The sequence below is a fragment of the Micromys minutus genome, assembly GCF_963924665.1.
Source record: "Micromys minutus genome assembly, chromosome: 10".
NCBI classification, from domain to species: Eukaryota; Metazoa; Chordata; class Mammalia; order Rodentia; family Muridae; genus Micromys; species Micromys minutus.
The window spans coordinates 60,692,922-60,710,616 of record NC_137979.1 but is presented as its reverse complement, the minus strand read 5'-3'; the positions used below and the strand labels follow the sequence as shown (position 1 = coordinate 60,710,616).

The 17,695-nt window shown below is 50.9% G+C and overlaps 1 protein-coding gene across 1 annotated transcript; it reads left to right on the top strand.

Moving 5' to 3' along the window:
- The first annotated feature begins 1,177 nt into the window (after positions 1–1,177).
- On the top strand, positions 1,178–16,840 carry FADS6 (fatty acid desaturase 6). Its single transcript, XM_080922630.1, has 6 exons — positions 1,178–1,407; positions 1,937–2,103; positions 11,431–11,611; positions 12,396–12,583; positions 13,620–13,799; positions 14,258–16,840. Exons 1-6 carry the CDS (start codon positions 1,245–1,247, stop codon positions 14,405–14,407), a joined length of 1,029 nt encoding a protein of 342 aa, XP_080778756.1. The 5' UTR covers positions 1,178–1,244; the 3' UTR covers positions 14,408–16,840.
- The last annotated feature ends 855 nt before the right edge of the window (positions 16,841–17,695 follow it).

Below are 17,695 nucleotides of genomic sequence, written 5' to 3'. Positions count from 1 at the left end.
TGAACTACAGGAGGGGTTGTCCTTTCTACAGGGTTACACAATGCCTTTTAAGTGTATAGAAGTCAAGGACACTGGCCTGCTCAGGAGATCTTGATCCTGAACCTTCAGAAAGAATTGCAGGTCACAGTATGTGGGAAGCCGGGCAGAAGGACAGTAGGTTTGAGACCAGCCTGGGCTACAGGGTCAGTTGAGAGGACTGTGTAGCCAGACCATGGCTTCACACATGCATCTCTGAAGGAGAACAGCAGGAGAGGAATCCAAGCTATAGCTGAATTCCTCACACTTCCCCTCCTGCCCAAGGGTCTCCCGGGAATCCAACCGCTGCTGTCTCCAGCACACCAGACTCAGGGTTTTGTTGTTTGTTTGTTTGTTTGTTTGTTAAGGGTTTGAAATGAGATTGGGGGAAGTATCGTGAATATGTAAAAGGGGGCAGAGAGGGGAGTCAGGGGCTTATCCTCAAAGGACCACACTGGTCACACTGGACCAGCACTGATGTGAGGGGAGGAGACATTCTCAAATCTCAGGCTTGTTCCAAATCCTGCATCAGACCTGGCTGTCACCATCCAGTGGAGTTGTAGAGATATTCTAGCAGTGTGTCCGCCCACCCAGTGGTGACCTCTAGACGTGTTTTCACCATAGCTATCTATCCCATCTCCCTACCCGTTGCCCGGCTGCAAAACCAACTCCCTAAAAGTCACTTCTGCTAAAAACCACACTCAGAGCGAGCCCCACCCACCCACTCGCTATCCTCTGAACTGCATGTGGACACCATACAAATCAATAGTTTAGTGAGATAAAATTTAAAAAGAGAAATACTCAAGTTTTGGGGCCAAGAACTCATAATGAACCCGAGATGGAGACTGAGAGGAAGTGGATGAACATTTAAAGCATTCAAGGGTCTTCTACATTGCCCCAGTCCTGTTCCCTCTACACCTTGTCTCAGGGTCACCTCCCCACCCCGTGCACCGCTCTGGCTCCTCCCTCCCCAAGCTGCTCTGTTGCCACGGGCTGGCAGGGGAGGCTGCTTCTAGGCCCCGCCTAGGTCACGGGTCACGGCTGTGCGTGGCAGAAGGTACCCCGCGCCTCGCACGGTGACCTCGGGCTAGTGGTGTCCCAGCCCGGTGCGTGACTCCGCCCCTCCACCCCTCCCCTCCTCCCCGCGCGTTTTGTCTTCTCTCGGGCGCCCGCAGCTGCGCGCACACCGAGTCCTCCGGTCCTTCCAGCCCAGTGCGTCGGGGGAGCCCATGGAGCCTGTTCGCAGGGCGACTCCGGGGGACGGCGCTGCTGAGGCGCTGTTGAGAGAGCTGGAGCGGCAGGTGCAGGATGTGGTGCGGGCGAGCTCGTGGTGGGAGCGCCACGGTGTGGACTGCGCCATCCTCGCTCTCAGCCTGCTCGCCTTGCCGGCGGGTGAGACGGAGGCACGGGCTGCGGATGGGGGTGGCGCGTGGCTGAAAGTGGTGTAGGCTGGAAGGGAACCTTAGGACTTCGAGATCCTGGCTCCCACCTCACTCCCCAGCGTCTAGCTGGGGGGTGTCCGGCTCATGCCCCATTGGAGGTGGGGGGAAAAGTCCGATGCTTCAAAGTGGTGAAGGAAAAAGTTGCACCAGGAGTCGTGAGTGGGTGGAGAAGGGGAGAGTGACTCGGGAAGAAGGGAAGAGAATGTAATGTGGGGACACTGGAGGCTCTGGCTGGGGCTCAGGAGGGTGACCTGGCGGAATGAGGACAGCAAAATATCTTTGGAAAGCCCAGTGGGGATACTTTGTGTCCCAAATCCTACAGAGAAAGTCAAACCATCCCTCTCAGGCCTTAAAGGAACCTGCCACAGGCCTCTTTGGCCCGGGATTTGGGAAAGTGGGGGGTGGGGGTGGGGGGGCGCTCTGGACCCATATTTTCAAAAGATGACAATATCCTGATTCCTGGTCCCTCCTCATTGCAGGGTTCCTGTGCCTACGCTTCCATAATGTCCTGGCCTTTGTCACTGGCATCACAGTCTTGGGTGTGTGCCATTATACACTCACAGTCAAGGGTAGCCACCTGGCTACTCACAGTGCCCTCACAGAATCCAAACGCTGGAGCAAGATCTTGATGGTTTTCTTTGTGGAGGTGAGCCGGGCGGGACGGGGCAGTTACTGGACCACACTGTGTCCATTCACATGGCCAGGGAGCTGCCAAAGTGGGTAGGTAGACCCAAGTGTGCAATGTGCAGTACAGTGTGTGTGCGTGCCCTTGAGAGGAAGTTAGTGAGTAATCCTGCATCCTATGTAGCCAACGTCTGCCTGTGCTGATGAACGTGGTTTATCTTGTGATAATCTTCATTGGCTGAGCAGCTGAAACTTTTCTCGCCTCAGGGCATTCCTTGTCCTCTGACTCCTTCCTTCCTCTCCTTACCTCTCTGTAGCACCAGGCCAAAGGTGGATGGAGTTTCTTCTTCCAGGATGCCTGCAACTGGCCAGACTTGCTCCGGGGCTGTGTTGCCTCAGAGAAGCCTCTGGGTTCTGCAATCAGGGCTTGTTGTCTGAAGGGGGACAGTGTAGGCGGAATCGGGGCGTGTGCCGGGTGTTGGGGACCCGTGTCACGGTACTCCAGCTCTGCAGCCTGCTCTTCTTACAGCAGCTGATGGCTAAGCCATCTTGAGAAGCTCACTTCTGTAATCTCCAGAAAGGACTTGGCTCTCTTTCCCCACCCCTCCTTGCTAGGCCTTCTCATCTGTGGGCCTACAAGGAGGGCAAAGGCCTCTGGACAAGTTGTTCTTCAGGCCTTCCCAGATTCTCTACCAACTTTGTTTTCTCTTCTACTCCAGAGGACCCTCACCTATCTACCCAGCCCCTTAGAAATAGACAAGGAAGCTGCTTATGAGGACCAACCAACCTCTTTTTATTCATGTAGCTATTTTTAATTTTATATAATTTTATTGCATTTGTTTTGTATGTGTGTTGGGGATGCGGTTTCATGAGCCATGGCATGCCAGTGAAGGTCAGATGACAACATGTAACAGTTCTCTGTTTGGTTTTTTTGTTGTTGTTTGTTTTATTTCATGCATGTGAGTACACTGTACCTGTCTTCAGACACACCAGAAGAGGGCATCAGATCCCATTACAGATGGTTGTGAGCCACCATGTGGTTGCTGGGAATTGAACTCAGGACCTCTGGAAGAGCAGTCAGTGCTCTTAACCGCTGAGCCATCCCTCCAGCCCTCAGTTTTCTCTTGCCACCATTTAGGTCCTGGGATTCCAACTCAGGTCCTTAGGCTCGACAGCAAGTTTAACTTGCCGAATGATCTTGAAAGTCCCCTCCCCCCTTTTTTTATGTGGAGATGTGTGCAACTGTCTGTCTATACGTGCACTACACGCACACAATGACCATGAAGGCCAGAGAGGGCATCAGATCCCCAGGAGCTGCAGTTACATGTGGCTGCGAGCTATACAGCATGGGTGCTGGGAATGGAACCTGGGTCTTCCGTAAGAGCAGCCATTACTCTCAGCTTTTGAGCCATCTCTTCTGTCCCCTGAATCATGTAACTTTTTCTGTAACTTTATGTATAACACACACACACACACACACACACACACACACACACACACACACCTCAGGATGGGGGAACAGACTCTAGGGAGACAGGCATCAGTGAAACAGCTTGTTTAATTGACCACAACAAAGGCTATTTAAACCTTTGCGGGTGAGTAGGAGCTATGGGGTGAATGTACATCATTGGCCAAGGCCAAGGTGCTGAGGATGCCTCATTAGCATGAAGAGGAATTCCAGGTGCTGTTGGCCATGTCCTTATAAGGGGAAGGGAAGGTTAACCTGGCTACTGGCTACTTGACCTCCTCAGGTGGGAAGTGGGCACAGGACTGCATGTTCCGGGACATGCAGGCTGGTCTCAGGACAAGAGTTCCAGGACATTCCTCAACCCCACTCTTGCTCCATGCCTGCTTCCCTTGGTCCCATGGCTCCCTGGCCCCACCTATTAGGAACATGGTAACTCTCGAGGAAAACATTTCATTGGGGCTGGCTTACAGTTCAGAGGTTTTGTCCAATCGTGTCATGGTGGGAAGCATGGAGGAGTGTGGGCAGACATGGTGCTGGAGACGTAGCTGATAGTTCTATATCTGGATAGGCAGGCAGCAGGGAGAGGGAGACTGGGCCTAGCTTGAGCATCTGAAACCTCAAAGCCTGCTCCAAGTGACACACTCCACCACCAAGTCTACCCTTCTGAATACTGCTACTCCCCACAAACCTGTAGTGCCGTTGTCAATTCAGACCACCATACACACACACACAAGAACCCCCACACACTTATACACATACCAATCACACACACACACAGACACGCACACACCTTTTGATATGCCACATTGACTATGTGGTGGCAACATTCTTACCTAACATTCCCTTTCCTCTCCTTTCCTCTCATGCCTTCTCTTACCAGCCTAGGTTTCTGAAGGGCCAAGGACATGAGGGACCCATAGGCTGCTGATTCTTATGGTCAGTTTTAAGATACTCCTCTTTCCAGGAAGCTCTTGGTCAGCCCAGACTAATAGGCACAGGTTGGACCCTGGAGTCAAGGTCTGTAACTTGCCAGGAGAGGCAAGGGTGACACACCCCTGCATCATTTGTATAGACAGCATCCTAATGCTGGGACTCAGAGCACAGACTGAGTTCTGCTTGGGTTTTCTAAAGCGGTGCTGAGTGCTAGGTGCCTACGGCAGCTAGGGACTAATAAAGGCTATCAGTCTTGGACTACAAGGAGTTTATTGTGCAGGGGTTATTCTGAAGTGTTCTTCCCAGGTTTCTGGGCTACTGGTGCCTGATTGAGCGTGAGGGCTTCTGACATGGCCTAGGGGAGAGGTGGGGGGGGGGACGGGACAGAGGAGCTGTCTTATGTGCTGAGTGGAGGCAAAGAACTGAGACATTGCTGTTGAAATGTCTTCCTGGACTGCTCAGACTTCTTCAGAACCCCAGCACAGTGACCTGCAGGAACCTGAACCTTTCGGGCTGAGTTCTGAGTTCTGTTTGTTGCACAAGGCTTTGTCCCGTGTGAACTCCTGTCCAATGGCCTCATGTTTGCTTCTTCTTTTTCTTTTCCACCCAAGTTCTTAGCAGCTCATCGGTTAGTATTTGTCTACTGTGACCTTGCATTCCACTTGGGGACAAGGTCTAGGGGAAAGTTAGCCAATGGGGCGTGGGGGGGGGGGATGTACCGTGACACTGTACTGCTGGGCTTTGGTGAGCTGTGGACAGAACTAGGTTTTTTAGTCAGGAAGCACATCCATTTTCCAACCTTAGGGCATAACTCGGGCTCCTCTCCAGGACTGACTCCCACTCAGTGGCTCAGCCCTGCCTAGCTGGCATGTGTGGGGTGATATCTTCGTAGCCTTGTGCCTTAATTGGAGTCCCAGGCCCAGTGGTTGCCCTGACCTTGAGCAAGGTGGTTAACTCTATATCTGGGGTTAGTTTCTTCATGGAATCTACGAGAATGATAACACTGCCTCCTTGTTAACCCTTTGAGGTACAGATTTGCCAGGCCTTCCATGAGCCATAGTGTGGCCTTACGAATGTTCCTGGGGAGACTCAGACCCACTGACAGCTGCAGGGATGGGTTGGCACGGGGCTGTTTTCCAGTGTTTGTTTTACTGTTTTACGCTTGTTACCTGAGAGGCTGCAGAGCCTGGCAGGGTGGTGCAGGGGTTCGTATTGTGTTACCTGACAAAAAGGACAGGCTCTCGTGGCCTGGGAACCTCAGAGGATGCATGAGACCCTTCCTGGATCCTTGGCTGTCACTTCTAATCCTTCCGTCTTCTCCTTTCATCCTTCCCTTGTCACCTTGACCCCTGGTGACACCATCTCTTAGAACATCTGGTCTTAGGTCCTGCATTCCTTACGGGGTTCTAGAGTCTGCTGTTCCAGGCATCAGCTGAGTACCTCTGGTTTTCTTTGGCAATCCAGCACTTGGTAGTATTGGCTTAGGACCTACCAAGTCTGAGCTGGAGTGGGACCAGGCTCTTTCTCCAGTGACTCTGGGGAGCTGGAACAGATCGGACAGATTAGGGCCACTACTCTAGGCTGCATCCAAAACTATGGACCCCTACTCACATCAGAGGAGGTTTCACTGAATACCCCTTACTGGCCTACCTGAAGAAGTTCCCTCCCTGCCTTACCTAGAAAACATTCTCTACCTCAGTTACATCACTGAGGCTGCTAGGCATGGATCCTTGGAGTTGGCCAGGGAAGGATGTCATGCTAGGATGGCCTGAAAAGGCTCTGGGCAACGTAGAATAAGCAGGCCACCATGGTTTAAGTCCTGAATTTGAGAAGGACGTGAATTAAGGCCTGTCACGTCACAGCCAAGGATGCTCCCCTGAGTGGGCGGGAACCAGCCATACCTGTCTCAAAGCTCTTCTTTAGGCTTCCTCTTCACGTCCTCCTTGTAAACTCAGTGGGGTGGAGTCACCGGTGGCGCCCACTAGGAATCACGAACAGCTCGATGAGCCCTTTCGGGAGGGGTGTCACACAGGGGAAAACATGTTGCCATCCACAGGTCCCCAAAGAATCTCAAGGCTAGCCATGATCCTCTTTTTCTCCGCACCGTCGTTCAGTAGAGCCCCATCGAAGCTGTTCCCTCTGGCACGCCTCTTACCATCTTGCTCCCATCCAGGACTCTTGTTTGAATAAGGTCAGCCATGATGGATAATTTTTTTTTCTTTTCTGGTGCAGAGGATTAGATAAAGGGTCTTGTGCACAGCAAACACCTGCACCATCTTTGAGCTGTACCCCAGCCCTTCCTTTCCTTCAATTATTCATTCTCTCTCTCTCTTTCTCTCTCTCTCTCTGTCCTTTTGTTTTTTTTTTATTTAAAAGACCAGTGCAGTACAAAATACACCACTGTGTATGAACATTCATATCTTATAATTACAGGCTCACAGGACATCTCAGTGTAGGACAGAGAAGTCCAGTGGATTGGATCAGTCATCCTTGTTTAATTCCAGTAATTATACTTACAGAGGGAAGCTGATGTTGGCAGCTGTGTGTGCTGGGTTCTGTGCCTTATTATCACGTGTGTAGACTCTCACGGTGCACTATGAGTGATGTGAGAAGGCTGTGGGGATGGGTGTTTGACATGCACAAGGATTGGAGATTGGACCTCAGGAGTTCCATAACTGATGAGGAGATTTGGCAGCCCAGAAATTAGAGATGGTGTAATCCCCAGAGCAAGATAGCCATCAAGACTGGCTGTGTTTATTGGCAAACTCTGGCTTGGTCTGAGAGACCCTGCCTCAAAGGATAAGGTGGAAGAGTGATTGAGGATGTTTTATGACATCATCAACTTCAGGGCTTCCACAGGCACACTTACCGTGTACACATTCAGCCACGTGTATGCATATGTAAGCACCACACATAATGAAACACACACACAAAATGAAAAAGTGGGGGTGGAGTAGTGACCTGGTCTTTAATATCAGTGGTGTGGAGGCTGAGGAACTCTAGAGGAATTTTAGAAGAGAGGCTGGTGTGATGTATGGAAGTTACTAGACTCTCACAGGGGCCCAGGTGAAGGAGGCCAAGAAGGCCCGTGTGCCAGGCTGAGGAACTGGTATTTTGTCTTGTAGCCAAATAGACTTAGTTTTAAATTTTAATCTATTTTGTGATTAGGCAATAGTCTGTCATGAGGCAGAATTTAAAAAGCCCAGAGGTAGAGCCAGGATGTGGTGGGCGTTGCACACCTTTAAACTCTGAGTTCAAGGCCAGCCTGGTCTACAGATCGAGTTCTAGGACATCCAGGGCTACAAAGAAAAACCCTGTCTCAAAAGAACAAAACAAAACAAAAAACATAACAGAAGGCCCAGGCCAGGCATGGTGCCACACTCCTTTAACCCAGCACTTGGGATGCAGAGGCAGGTGGATCTCTGTGAGTTCAAGGCCTCGCTGGTCTACAGAGTGAGTTTTAGGACAGCCAGGGATACACAGAGAAACCCTGTCTAGAAATATCAAAATGAAACAAAAGCAAGTATAAAATTACATCACAGCCTAAATTAAGTTGAAACTAGGTCAACTTAATTTGATTTGTAGTAAATCAAGCAGGAAACTAACTGGTAAGAGAAACCAGGAGGAAGATAGGAGGGATTGCAGGGCCAGGCTGGGGTGAAGGGAAGTAGGGTGGGGGTGGGGTGGGGGTAGTGTAGGAGATGTTGGCCAGGTGCTATCTAGTGAAAGACAGGAGGAGCAAGAAGAATCAAGGGCAAAATCTAGGTCTCCAGGTGGAAGCCAAGGCCATATTGAGACGGGCCACTCCTGAAACGGGCCAGCAGTGGGCACAGCAGCAGGGGCAGGATGAGAAAGCAGGGTGTAGAGCCGGGGAGTGGTGACACACTCCTTTAATCCCAGCACTCAGGGAGGCAGGTGGATCTCTGAATTTGAGGCCTGGTACACAGAGGCAGTTCCTGGTGAGCCAGAGCCACACCCTGTCTCCAAAAACCAGAAGGAAAAAAAAAAGGAACGCAGAGAGAGAGGGGCAGTAATGATTGTCCCTCCAGCAGGAAGACCACAGGCTACACATGCCCAGCTTCCTCTTTCCCCTAGGAGCCCTCTGGCTGGCTCTAGGGAATAGGTGGTCCCTTCCCAGCTCTGGGTGGCGAGGCCTGAGCAGTAAGTTTGTCAATTGATTGATCAAAACAATCAGATAAATCTCAGCTTCAAGGAAGTCCACCAATATATTTTTAAAAAAATAAATATATGCCGAGTATGACACGCATATCCCTGCCATCTGTCTTTTCACGTGCTATTCAGGAAAAGTGAGTGCCTGGGTGTGTGTGCTGGGGGTGTTAGGTGTGGACAGAGTGTGCTTTAACGGCTCTTAGGATACGGGAGGGACAATGGTGAGGTCCCAGAAGATAACGCTTTGAGTTTTGATCTGGCAGCAGTGGGGTCCTATAGCTTTCAGATTTCCCTCCTGGTATTCCTGTGGGCCTAGCATGAGGCCTTTGACACCCTGTGGGGCTGCAGGATGCTTAAGACAACAAACAAGTACATGAAAAGGTTAGTGAGTGAAAGTTTGGAGGCCCCCCCCCCCCCGGACTGTGAATGAAGTACTGTCTAGGGGAACCCATCCCCACTTGTACCTCTCTCATCGGGTCTTGGGTGTTCAGGGTGCAAATGCTATAGAGATAGGGAGCTGTTGAGTCTTCCGGAAGGCACCCCCTGCCACAGAGCCTGGTGAGTGTTATTAAGAAGCCACATCAACCTGGAGGTTTCTGGAACTTTCTCTGGGTCTGTATGAGGAAAAACATCTTGGGTAAGACTTATAAATGGTCCTTTACAGCTGGCTGTGGTGGCACATATCTGTAATCCCAGCACCCAGGAGGCCAAGGCAGAAAGACTGAGAGTCCCAGGCCAGCCTGGGCTATATGTCAAGACCCTATCTCAAACAGTAACAACAACATGGAGGCAGTTTACAGAAGGAAAGTCACCCATTTTACAAAGAACTCAACAGCATGTATCCATTTCTCATTGTTCTTGGGTGAATAGGAAATGGGCACACAACACATGCTACAACTCACCTTTCTTCTAAGTCACTCCTTCTTCCTGTCAGGAGGGACCATCTAAATGATGCTGAGGGGGCTGGGTTGGGTTAAGAGCCCTTTGACAGTTCAGATACCAGCACCCATGTTGGGCAGCTTACAACCCCCTCCCCCGTCTTGTAACTCCAGCTCCCGGGAATCTGATGCCCAGTTCTGGCCTTGGTGGACATGCATACTCACATGTGGACACACACATGCACACAAAAAAGAGGGACCTAGATAGGCTCAGATCAGTTCTTATTCGTAGCACAAGGCAAAAATCACTCATTGACTCTGCAAGTGGGCATCGGGTCACAAGTCACACCTGAGGGCCTGGGTCTGTGCCTGGGACCTTGCTGAGAAGCCTTTGGGTACCTGATGGTACCTTTCTTTAGATATACAGTCCTGGTCAGACACCAGGCTGGTTCTGCCACTGATTCTCTGTCTTAGGTTTTATTGCTGTGAAGAGACACCATGACCAAGGCAACTCTTATAAAGGACATTTTGTTGGGGCTGGTTACAGTTCAGTGGTTCAGTCCATTATCATCATGGTGAGAAGCATGGCAGTGTGCAGGAAGACATGGTATTGGGGAGTTTTACATCTTGATCTGCAGGCAGCAAGGAGGAGACTGTGTCAGCACTGGGAGTAGCTTGAGCATATATAAAACCTCAAAGCCCACCTACACAGTGACACACTTCCTCCAACAAGGCCACACCCACTCCAGCAAGACCACACCTCCTACTCATGCCAAGTCCCGATGGGCCAAGCATTCAAGCACATGAATGTCTATTTAAACCAGCACACTCTCCAAGCATAATTACTATTGGTCTTTGGGGAGAGAGGGAACTGGTGCCACAGAGATGACTCAGAAGATAAAACCATTCACCATTCAATCCTAGTAGTGACCTGAGTTTGCTCCCTGGAACTTGTGTAAAGGTGGGAGTACTAACTCCACAAAGTTGTACTCTGATCTCTACACGTGCATGACATTTATGTACACACACACATTAATTAGTTAGTTAACTAATAATTAAACAAATAAAAGGAATTAGCTTTTTCCATTACACGGGACAGCCTCAGGTATGAAACATACACTGGTGAGCCAGTAAGCAGGGCAGGCCTGACTCTGAGACCTGATGCTCAGGGCATGTCCCTGCAGTTAACTCATCTCACAGCAGCGGGTACTGGGCAGCTTTCCCTTCTCCTGGAAACAGGAAGCCATCTTCACTAAAGTCTACAAAATATTCTGGCCTGGATCAAACTCTTGAAGCCCTACATCTGCATATATTTGCATAAGAAACCACTTAGACCCTCTTTTGTATTCAGAACCTTTGCTCTCCTTGGAGTCAGAGCTGGAGGATGTGCTGAGCTTTGGTGAGTGGCATCAGAGAATCCCTCCCATTGTGGACCTATACCAAAGAGAGTCACTTTAGGGAGGCATTGGCCCAGTGCATACTAGTGCCTCAATGCCCCTCCCGCTTGCATTGTGAGCTTTTTAGGACCTGACTTCCATGCACCATCCAACCCACCTTCAAGCCCTGGAAACCTTTCCTTGCTGCTCTGAGCTCAGGCTGCCAAGGAGTGTCACAAAGGCACAGCTTTTTCCCAGGTCTGCACACAAAACTGGCAGATTCCAGCTTTGCCTGCACTGACAGGGAGAGTGGCAATCCAGGGTTCCAGCCTCCTTGTTCCTAAAGGCTTCGCAGAGCCATGCTGAGTACAAGACAGTATGTGGCCAATCTGGGGTCACGATGCTTGAGAGATGGTGGATTAGCTGTGGATGCAGAGGAGGAGGGCTAAGGAGTAACAGGGATTGGGTTCTGCTTCTTTCTGTTGTGTCCATGGGTCCCCGATGTCCTTTGTCTCCACCTCTAGGTATGCACAGCCTTCCCTGCAGAGTTTGCTAAGTTCAACCATGTCAATATGCACCACAGTTACACCAACGTGGTGGGTCTGGGAGACTCGAGCACATGGAAGGCGCCTCTCCTCAACCGCTATGTCTACATGTTCCTTGGACCACTTTTGGTCCCCATCCTGACACCACTGGTGGCTCTTGGTGAGTACTGGATTTGAGTGTCCTGCAAAGACCTGCCCTGCCAACCCCTCTCCTTCCTCCGACTTGGTGGATCCTGCTTGTGAACATAGCTCGGAGCTGTGAGTCAAGCCTGTCAAAGGCAGCCAAGCAGGTTGGAGAGAACCGAGGACCAGGTCAGTTCTTTGCTTACTGGCGAGTGGGGGGGAGGGTAGGTAATTTGACCTGCCTGCCTCAGGTTCTTCACTTTGTTCCAGGGTGTGAAAACACAAGGAGACCACAGATGTGAGAGAGTGTGTGTGTAAGGGCTAGAGAGATGGCTTAGAGGTTAAGAGGGCCCTCCTGCTATGCCAGATGCTCGGACCTCAGCTCTTAGCATCCATACTGGGATGCTCACAATCCCATGTAACTTCCAGCTTCAGGGGGAATCAGTCAATCCCTTAGATTTCCATGGGCACCAGCACTTACACACACACAGACACACACCCATTACACACCCCACGTTTATAAAATCTTAAGAGAGTGCAGGAGGACCACTTTGTAGGTGTCCCATACAAACCACACTGCAGGCTGTAGTAGTTGCTATCAGAGGACAATGCGCAGGGGTAAGAGAACAGGGCTATAGAGCAGACATTGACCTCGGCCAGGGTGCTTGATATTCCCCATCCATTCAGAAGGCAGACATCCCTCTCATGTTATCTGAGTTCGCTGAGCACACATAGAGCACCCCTTTATCTTAACACCCCTGCTTACCAGGAAGCCAGCTCATGGTTGTTCCTCCTTATGTTACTTCTTGCCTCTCCCACAGAGCATTTGAGGAAGGAAGAGCTGAAGACGGCACTGCGTGCTTTGGGCTTCATTTGCCTGGGCCTTTACTCTCAGTACTGGCTGTTCATGAACGTGTCGGGCTTCAAGAACCCTAGTTCAGCACTGGCCTGCATGCTGCTCGTCAGATCCCTGCTGGCCCACCCCTATCTCCATGTCAACATCTTTCAGGTAAGCCCCGGGTCCTGGATTCAGCCAGTGAAGAGGAACATTTAGTTACAGGGTTCTGATAGCAGGCTAGACCCAACGTTTAGGGAGAGAGAGGTCACCAAAGGAGGCTTCTCCCAATTCCTGCCCCTCCCCTGTCACCGTGGGTCATCACAGGAAGTTTGGGTTTCAGTGATGCTGCCTTTGCCTGGTCCTGGCAAGCCCCTCCCTGCTTTCTTCTCTAATCTAAACCCTGTTCATCATCCAGGTCAGATGTGTGCCTCCTCTTCTACTGTTTCATTCAAATGGTCCGTACAAGCACCTTATCCACTAGGCACCACCCTGGGTCTAGAGTACTTGGAGGTGAGCAGGTGCCTCACCTGAATCAAGACAGGCAGATGGGACACAATGAGAGAGTGAAGAAATTGGCTGTGTTGAGTGCTGGGCATAGAGAGATCTAACAAGAGCCTTTATTCGTAGTGCAGTAGGAAGATCTCCTTATAGAAATGATGCCAGGGGGCTGGAGAGATGGCTCAGTGGTTAAGTGCACTGGCTGCTCTTCCAGAGGTCCTGAGTTCAAATCCCAGCAACCACATGGTGGCTCACAACCATCTGTGATGAGATCTGATGCCCTCTTCTGGTGTGTCTGAGGACAGCTACAGTGTACTTACATAGAATAAATTTTAAAAAATGATGGCAGAGTTGAATGCCGAGCTCCTGGCTGTTCTCAAAGACCTTCCATCTCCTGCTCTGCCCTTGACCTGCCTCATGGTTCCTCACTTTGCTCTACCTGAGCTTGGTCACACAGGTAGAAGCAAGCCACCGGTGTGAGGTATATAGGGTCGCAAGAGCAAGCAGTGGGTCACAGACGTCTGAATCCCTTCACTGTCCAGATGGGGAGAGGCCTAGATGTGGGAAGGACTCAGCTCACTGCAGACTGGGTTAGCACAGAAGCTGGGCCAGAGCGCCAGACTTTCACACCTGTAGGTGTGTACGCTTGGTGAAGGTGACATAGGGTTGCCCAAGTCCCTGCAGGGTGTGACCCCTATGTGTGTTGCAGCACATCGGATTGCCTATGTTCTCCCCGGAGAAGAAGCCCAGGCGGATTCACATGATGACCCTGGGGGTTCTGAACCTGCCACGGCAGCCGGTGCTGGACTGGGCATTCGGCCACTCCCTCATCAGCTGCCACGTGGAGCATCACCTCTTCCCTTGGCTCTCTGACCACATGTGCTTGAAGGTAGCCAAAGGCTGGGCGGCGGGCAGTGGGAACCTCCGTGTTCATCTGTACCCCGAGTCCCATCATTGGCCCCTTCGAAAGTCACCCAGGAAGGGCAGCTTGGAGTCACCTGGGTTTCCTAGTAGCAGTGTGACTCTGGGCAAGTTCACTGAGCCTTAGTCTGTAAAATGGGAAGGGACAGGGTTCATCCTGATGGCTTTGTGGATGAAATTAGATTTGGAATGTTTGATTGGGGGGAGGGGTGCTGGTTGTCCCTTGGGCTGTGGCGGGTGGGCATGTAGTCATCAAGAGTCTTGTGGGGGATGAGGGTGAGAGACCATCCTTCCCCTCTGGGGTATGGTAGAAGGCTGTAGAAGCTCTCCTATACTTTCCCAAGCAATGGCTATGGTTGAAGGAAGGGGAACTCCTGAGGTGGGCAGGCCGGTGACTCAGAGTGCTCTCCTGCAACTGTCTCTCAGGTGAAGCCCTTGGTATCGAAGTTTCTCCATGACAAGCAGCTGCCCTACAATGAAGACTCATACCTGGCTCGGTTCCAGCTGTTCCTCAATCGCTATGAGGAGTTCATGGTGCATGTCCCACCCATCACTGAGCTGGTGGGGCTGCAGTGAAGGCTGGGCCCCCTCCCTAGCCCAGTCCTGGCCCTCCTGTACTGCTGGCCCTTGGGGGGGGGGGTTGGCGAACCTGAAACCGTCTGGGATTTGAGTTGGGGAAGAGTGTTGGGAGAATTGGAAGCAATCCAGAGGCTGTGTGTCCTGATCTACCTAGGCCTCAGCTGACTCCAACTCAGGATCCTTCTTTCTGCTGCATCTGAGCCAGAGGGTAGGGCTGAGGGGGCTGGTGACGGTGAGGTGGGATCCTGTGTCCAGGAGGAGGGGGTACCGTGATAGAGCCAGCCTCCTCAGCTCAGACCTCCTTGGTGCCCAGGCTGCTGCTCCCTCCTGTACCTTCTGAGGTTCTAGTCCCCCAGGGCCCTCTCCCTCGGGTCAACAGGGTGAGATCATTTTTTAGAGCAGATACTCCCCTTCCCCCGCCCCTCTCTTCAACTGAAGGAGCCTGTGCCACACTGGGCTCAGCAGCTCCAGGACCCACAGAAGCAGTGAGATAAAGGGGAGCGTATTTCCAGGGAAGTGCTCCAGAGGGGAGCAAATGCATGCACAAAATCGGAGAAGGCACTGTCAGCTTTGAGTGTGACCTTGGCTAGCTCTAGACAATTCTGCTTTGTTCCATGTTCAGAAGACTCCAACCTGGGTGATTACTGGGGGGCGGTTGAGGCTGGAGGAGGTGACCTGGACCTGGGCTAGGGGGCAGGGAGGGATGCAAATTGGGGTGAGGGGTGAGGGAGAGTTGAAAACAAGGGCTAGGCTTGGCTGCGGGAGGGAAGATTGCAAGCTGGGTGGGACTATAAGGGAGCCACTGATGCCAAACCTCGGAGGAAGCCAAACTGGGGAACAACTGAGATCTAGCCAAGGGCAAGCGTGAGAGGCTGGGTACAGCCTCAGCCAGACGACAGAGCAGAGAGGTTCATGCAAGGGCCCAGCAGAGACGGAAGGAAGGACAGACGAGGTTAGACCTGCATACGCCAGGAGGCCAGGGCCTTGTTAGGTCAGAGCCTAGCTTCTCACCTCACCCCTACGGGCATTTCTTTGGCTGATTCTTGGCAGGCTTTTACTTAGTTTTACTGTTGATTAGATGTTGGGAACCCAAATCATGACAGTCAAAAATGTCTCCTGATATGGCCAGCTGTTGCCTAAGTGACAAAACCATACTTGATTGAGAACATGCAGGCCATTCTTTTAGTTGGAGGAAGGGTGTGCTTCTCTGGTGACAGGAGGGTAAGCTGGGATGGGCTGACCAGCCTGTTGGAACCCTCTCTGGGGACTGATGTGGCCTAGACAAATGCATCTGCCACTGGTCTGACAACCCTTCCCCTATCTCTCCTGGCCCTCCTCTAGCTGAGAACACAGCTTCTAGGGCCCTTTTTTTCCAGCTGTGGCTCTTGCGCAGCCGCTCCTTTGGGCTTCTGGGCAGGGCCTCGCCTGGCAGAGGCTTCTAGCTGTTGCTGGCCCCTTGGTGCTTCTCTGGCTTCTTATCTCTGCTCAGGGCTCTTCATGCTCTTCACACGTTCCTGTTGAGCGTGTGCCATCTGCTTATTGCTGGGACGCTCGCTCACAGCAGTTTTGGATCCAAGCCACCCTCTTGGAATGGGGTAGGCTTGGCCATCGCTGCCATCTCCTGCTTTGCTATAGGTTATTGCTGCTCATTTGAAATGCATTAGCAAGTTCAGAAGGGGCCTTAAGGTCTGAGTGTGTGATTCATCAATGGCAAATTCTCCCTCTGAAAAATGCAGACAGAAAAGGGTCCTGGCGGCATACCGTAAGCTAATGATTAAAACTATCCAAATATACAACCAGGGACTCATTCTTACTGATTTGGGCCTGAATGGGGTTCATTCCAGGGCAGCGGCTGGAGGCCCTGGTATCAGACCGGACTATACGTACCATGGGCACACCAGGAACAAGTCATTTAGGTTCTCTGAAAAGGGACTGTTAGTCTAACGACGTGGGCAGGGAATACAGAAGTAAGGGTTGGAGTGCCCAAAGTACCTCTAGGGCTCTGAAGTCCATGGTCTAACAGCAGCAGAAAAAAACAGCAATGCTGGTGAGCAGTCATAGCTAACATCTTCTTACACAAACACAGACTTGTTTGGTTCTGTTTTTGCTGCTGTTTTGTTTTTTGTGATATGGGTCTCATTATATAAGCCCTAGCCTTGTTTGAAACTCAGCTGGTGGGTGGCTGGCCTTGAACTCACAGAAATGCACTTGCTTTTTACCTCAGTGGCTCTCAACTTTCCTAATGCCTCATACCTGTAATTTGCTGTGGTTATGAATCCTAATGTGAATATCTTCTATGTAGGACCCCTGTCAAAGGGTCGTTTGACCCCCACAGGGTTACAATCCACAGGTTGAGAATCTCTGCTCTTCCTCTCCCTCCAACGTACTGGGATTAAAAGTATCCCACTAGGTCAGGCTAGACATTTGTATCTGTCATCTAATTTTAATCTTACAAGTTAGAGAGATGGCTCAATGGTTAAGAGCACTGACTGCTCTTCCAGAGGTCCTGAGTTCAAATCTCAGCAACCACATGATGGCTCACAACCATCTGTGATGAGATCCGATGCCCTCTGCTGGTGTGTCTGAAGACAGCTACAGTGTACTCATATAGAATAAATAAATAAATCTTTTAAAAAGTTAGAATATTTTTTTCATATTATAAATGGGGGGAAAAGCTGAGATTAAACCTCTCAGTATCATGACTGTGAAAGTCAGACAGGGATTTGAACTCAGTGACTCCAGAACCCATGCTGGTGACCCTCAGAGATGCTGCTTCTGAATGGGAAGCTCTGTTGAGATTTTGGGTGTTTGAGCCTAAATTTCTATCTCCTTTTTCTATATGACAGAATATCTGGTGGTTTCATCATTAAGATTTTTTTTTTCTGAGTTAGGGTTTCTCTCTGTAGCTCTGGTTTCCTGGAACTCCCTCTGTAGACCAGGCTGGCCTCAAACTTGGAGATCCACCTGTCTACCTCCTGAGTGCTGGGACTAGAGGTGTTGTCACCACACCCAGCTAAGATAAATTCTTCAGGGACTGATGTTAGGCTCAGTTGATAAAGTGCTTGCTTAGCATGCAGAAGACCCTGGAGTCAGTTCTCACCACCGCTTAGACCAGGTCTGGTGGTACACGCCAGTAACTCCCAGCACTCAAAGGGTAGAGATCAGGAGTTCAGGGTCATCCTCAGCTACCTACCAAGTCCAGACAGCTTGGGCTACATGAGACCTTGTCTAAGAGAAAAAAAGAAATAAAAATTCCTTATGACTAGCCATTGGATGCTAGGTCCT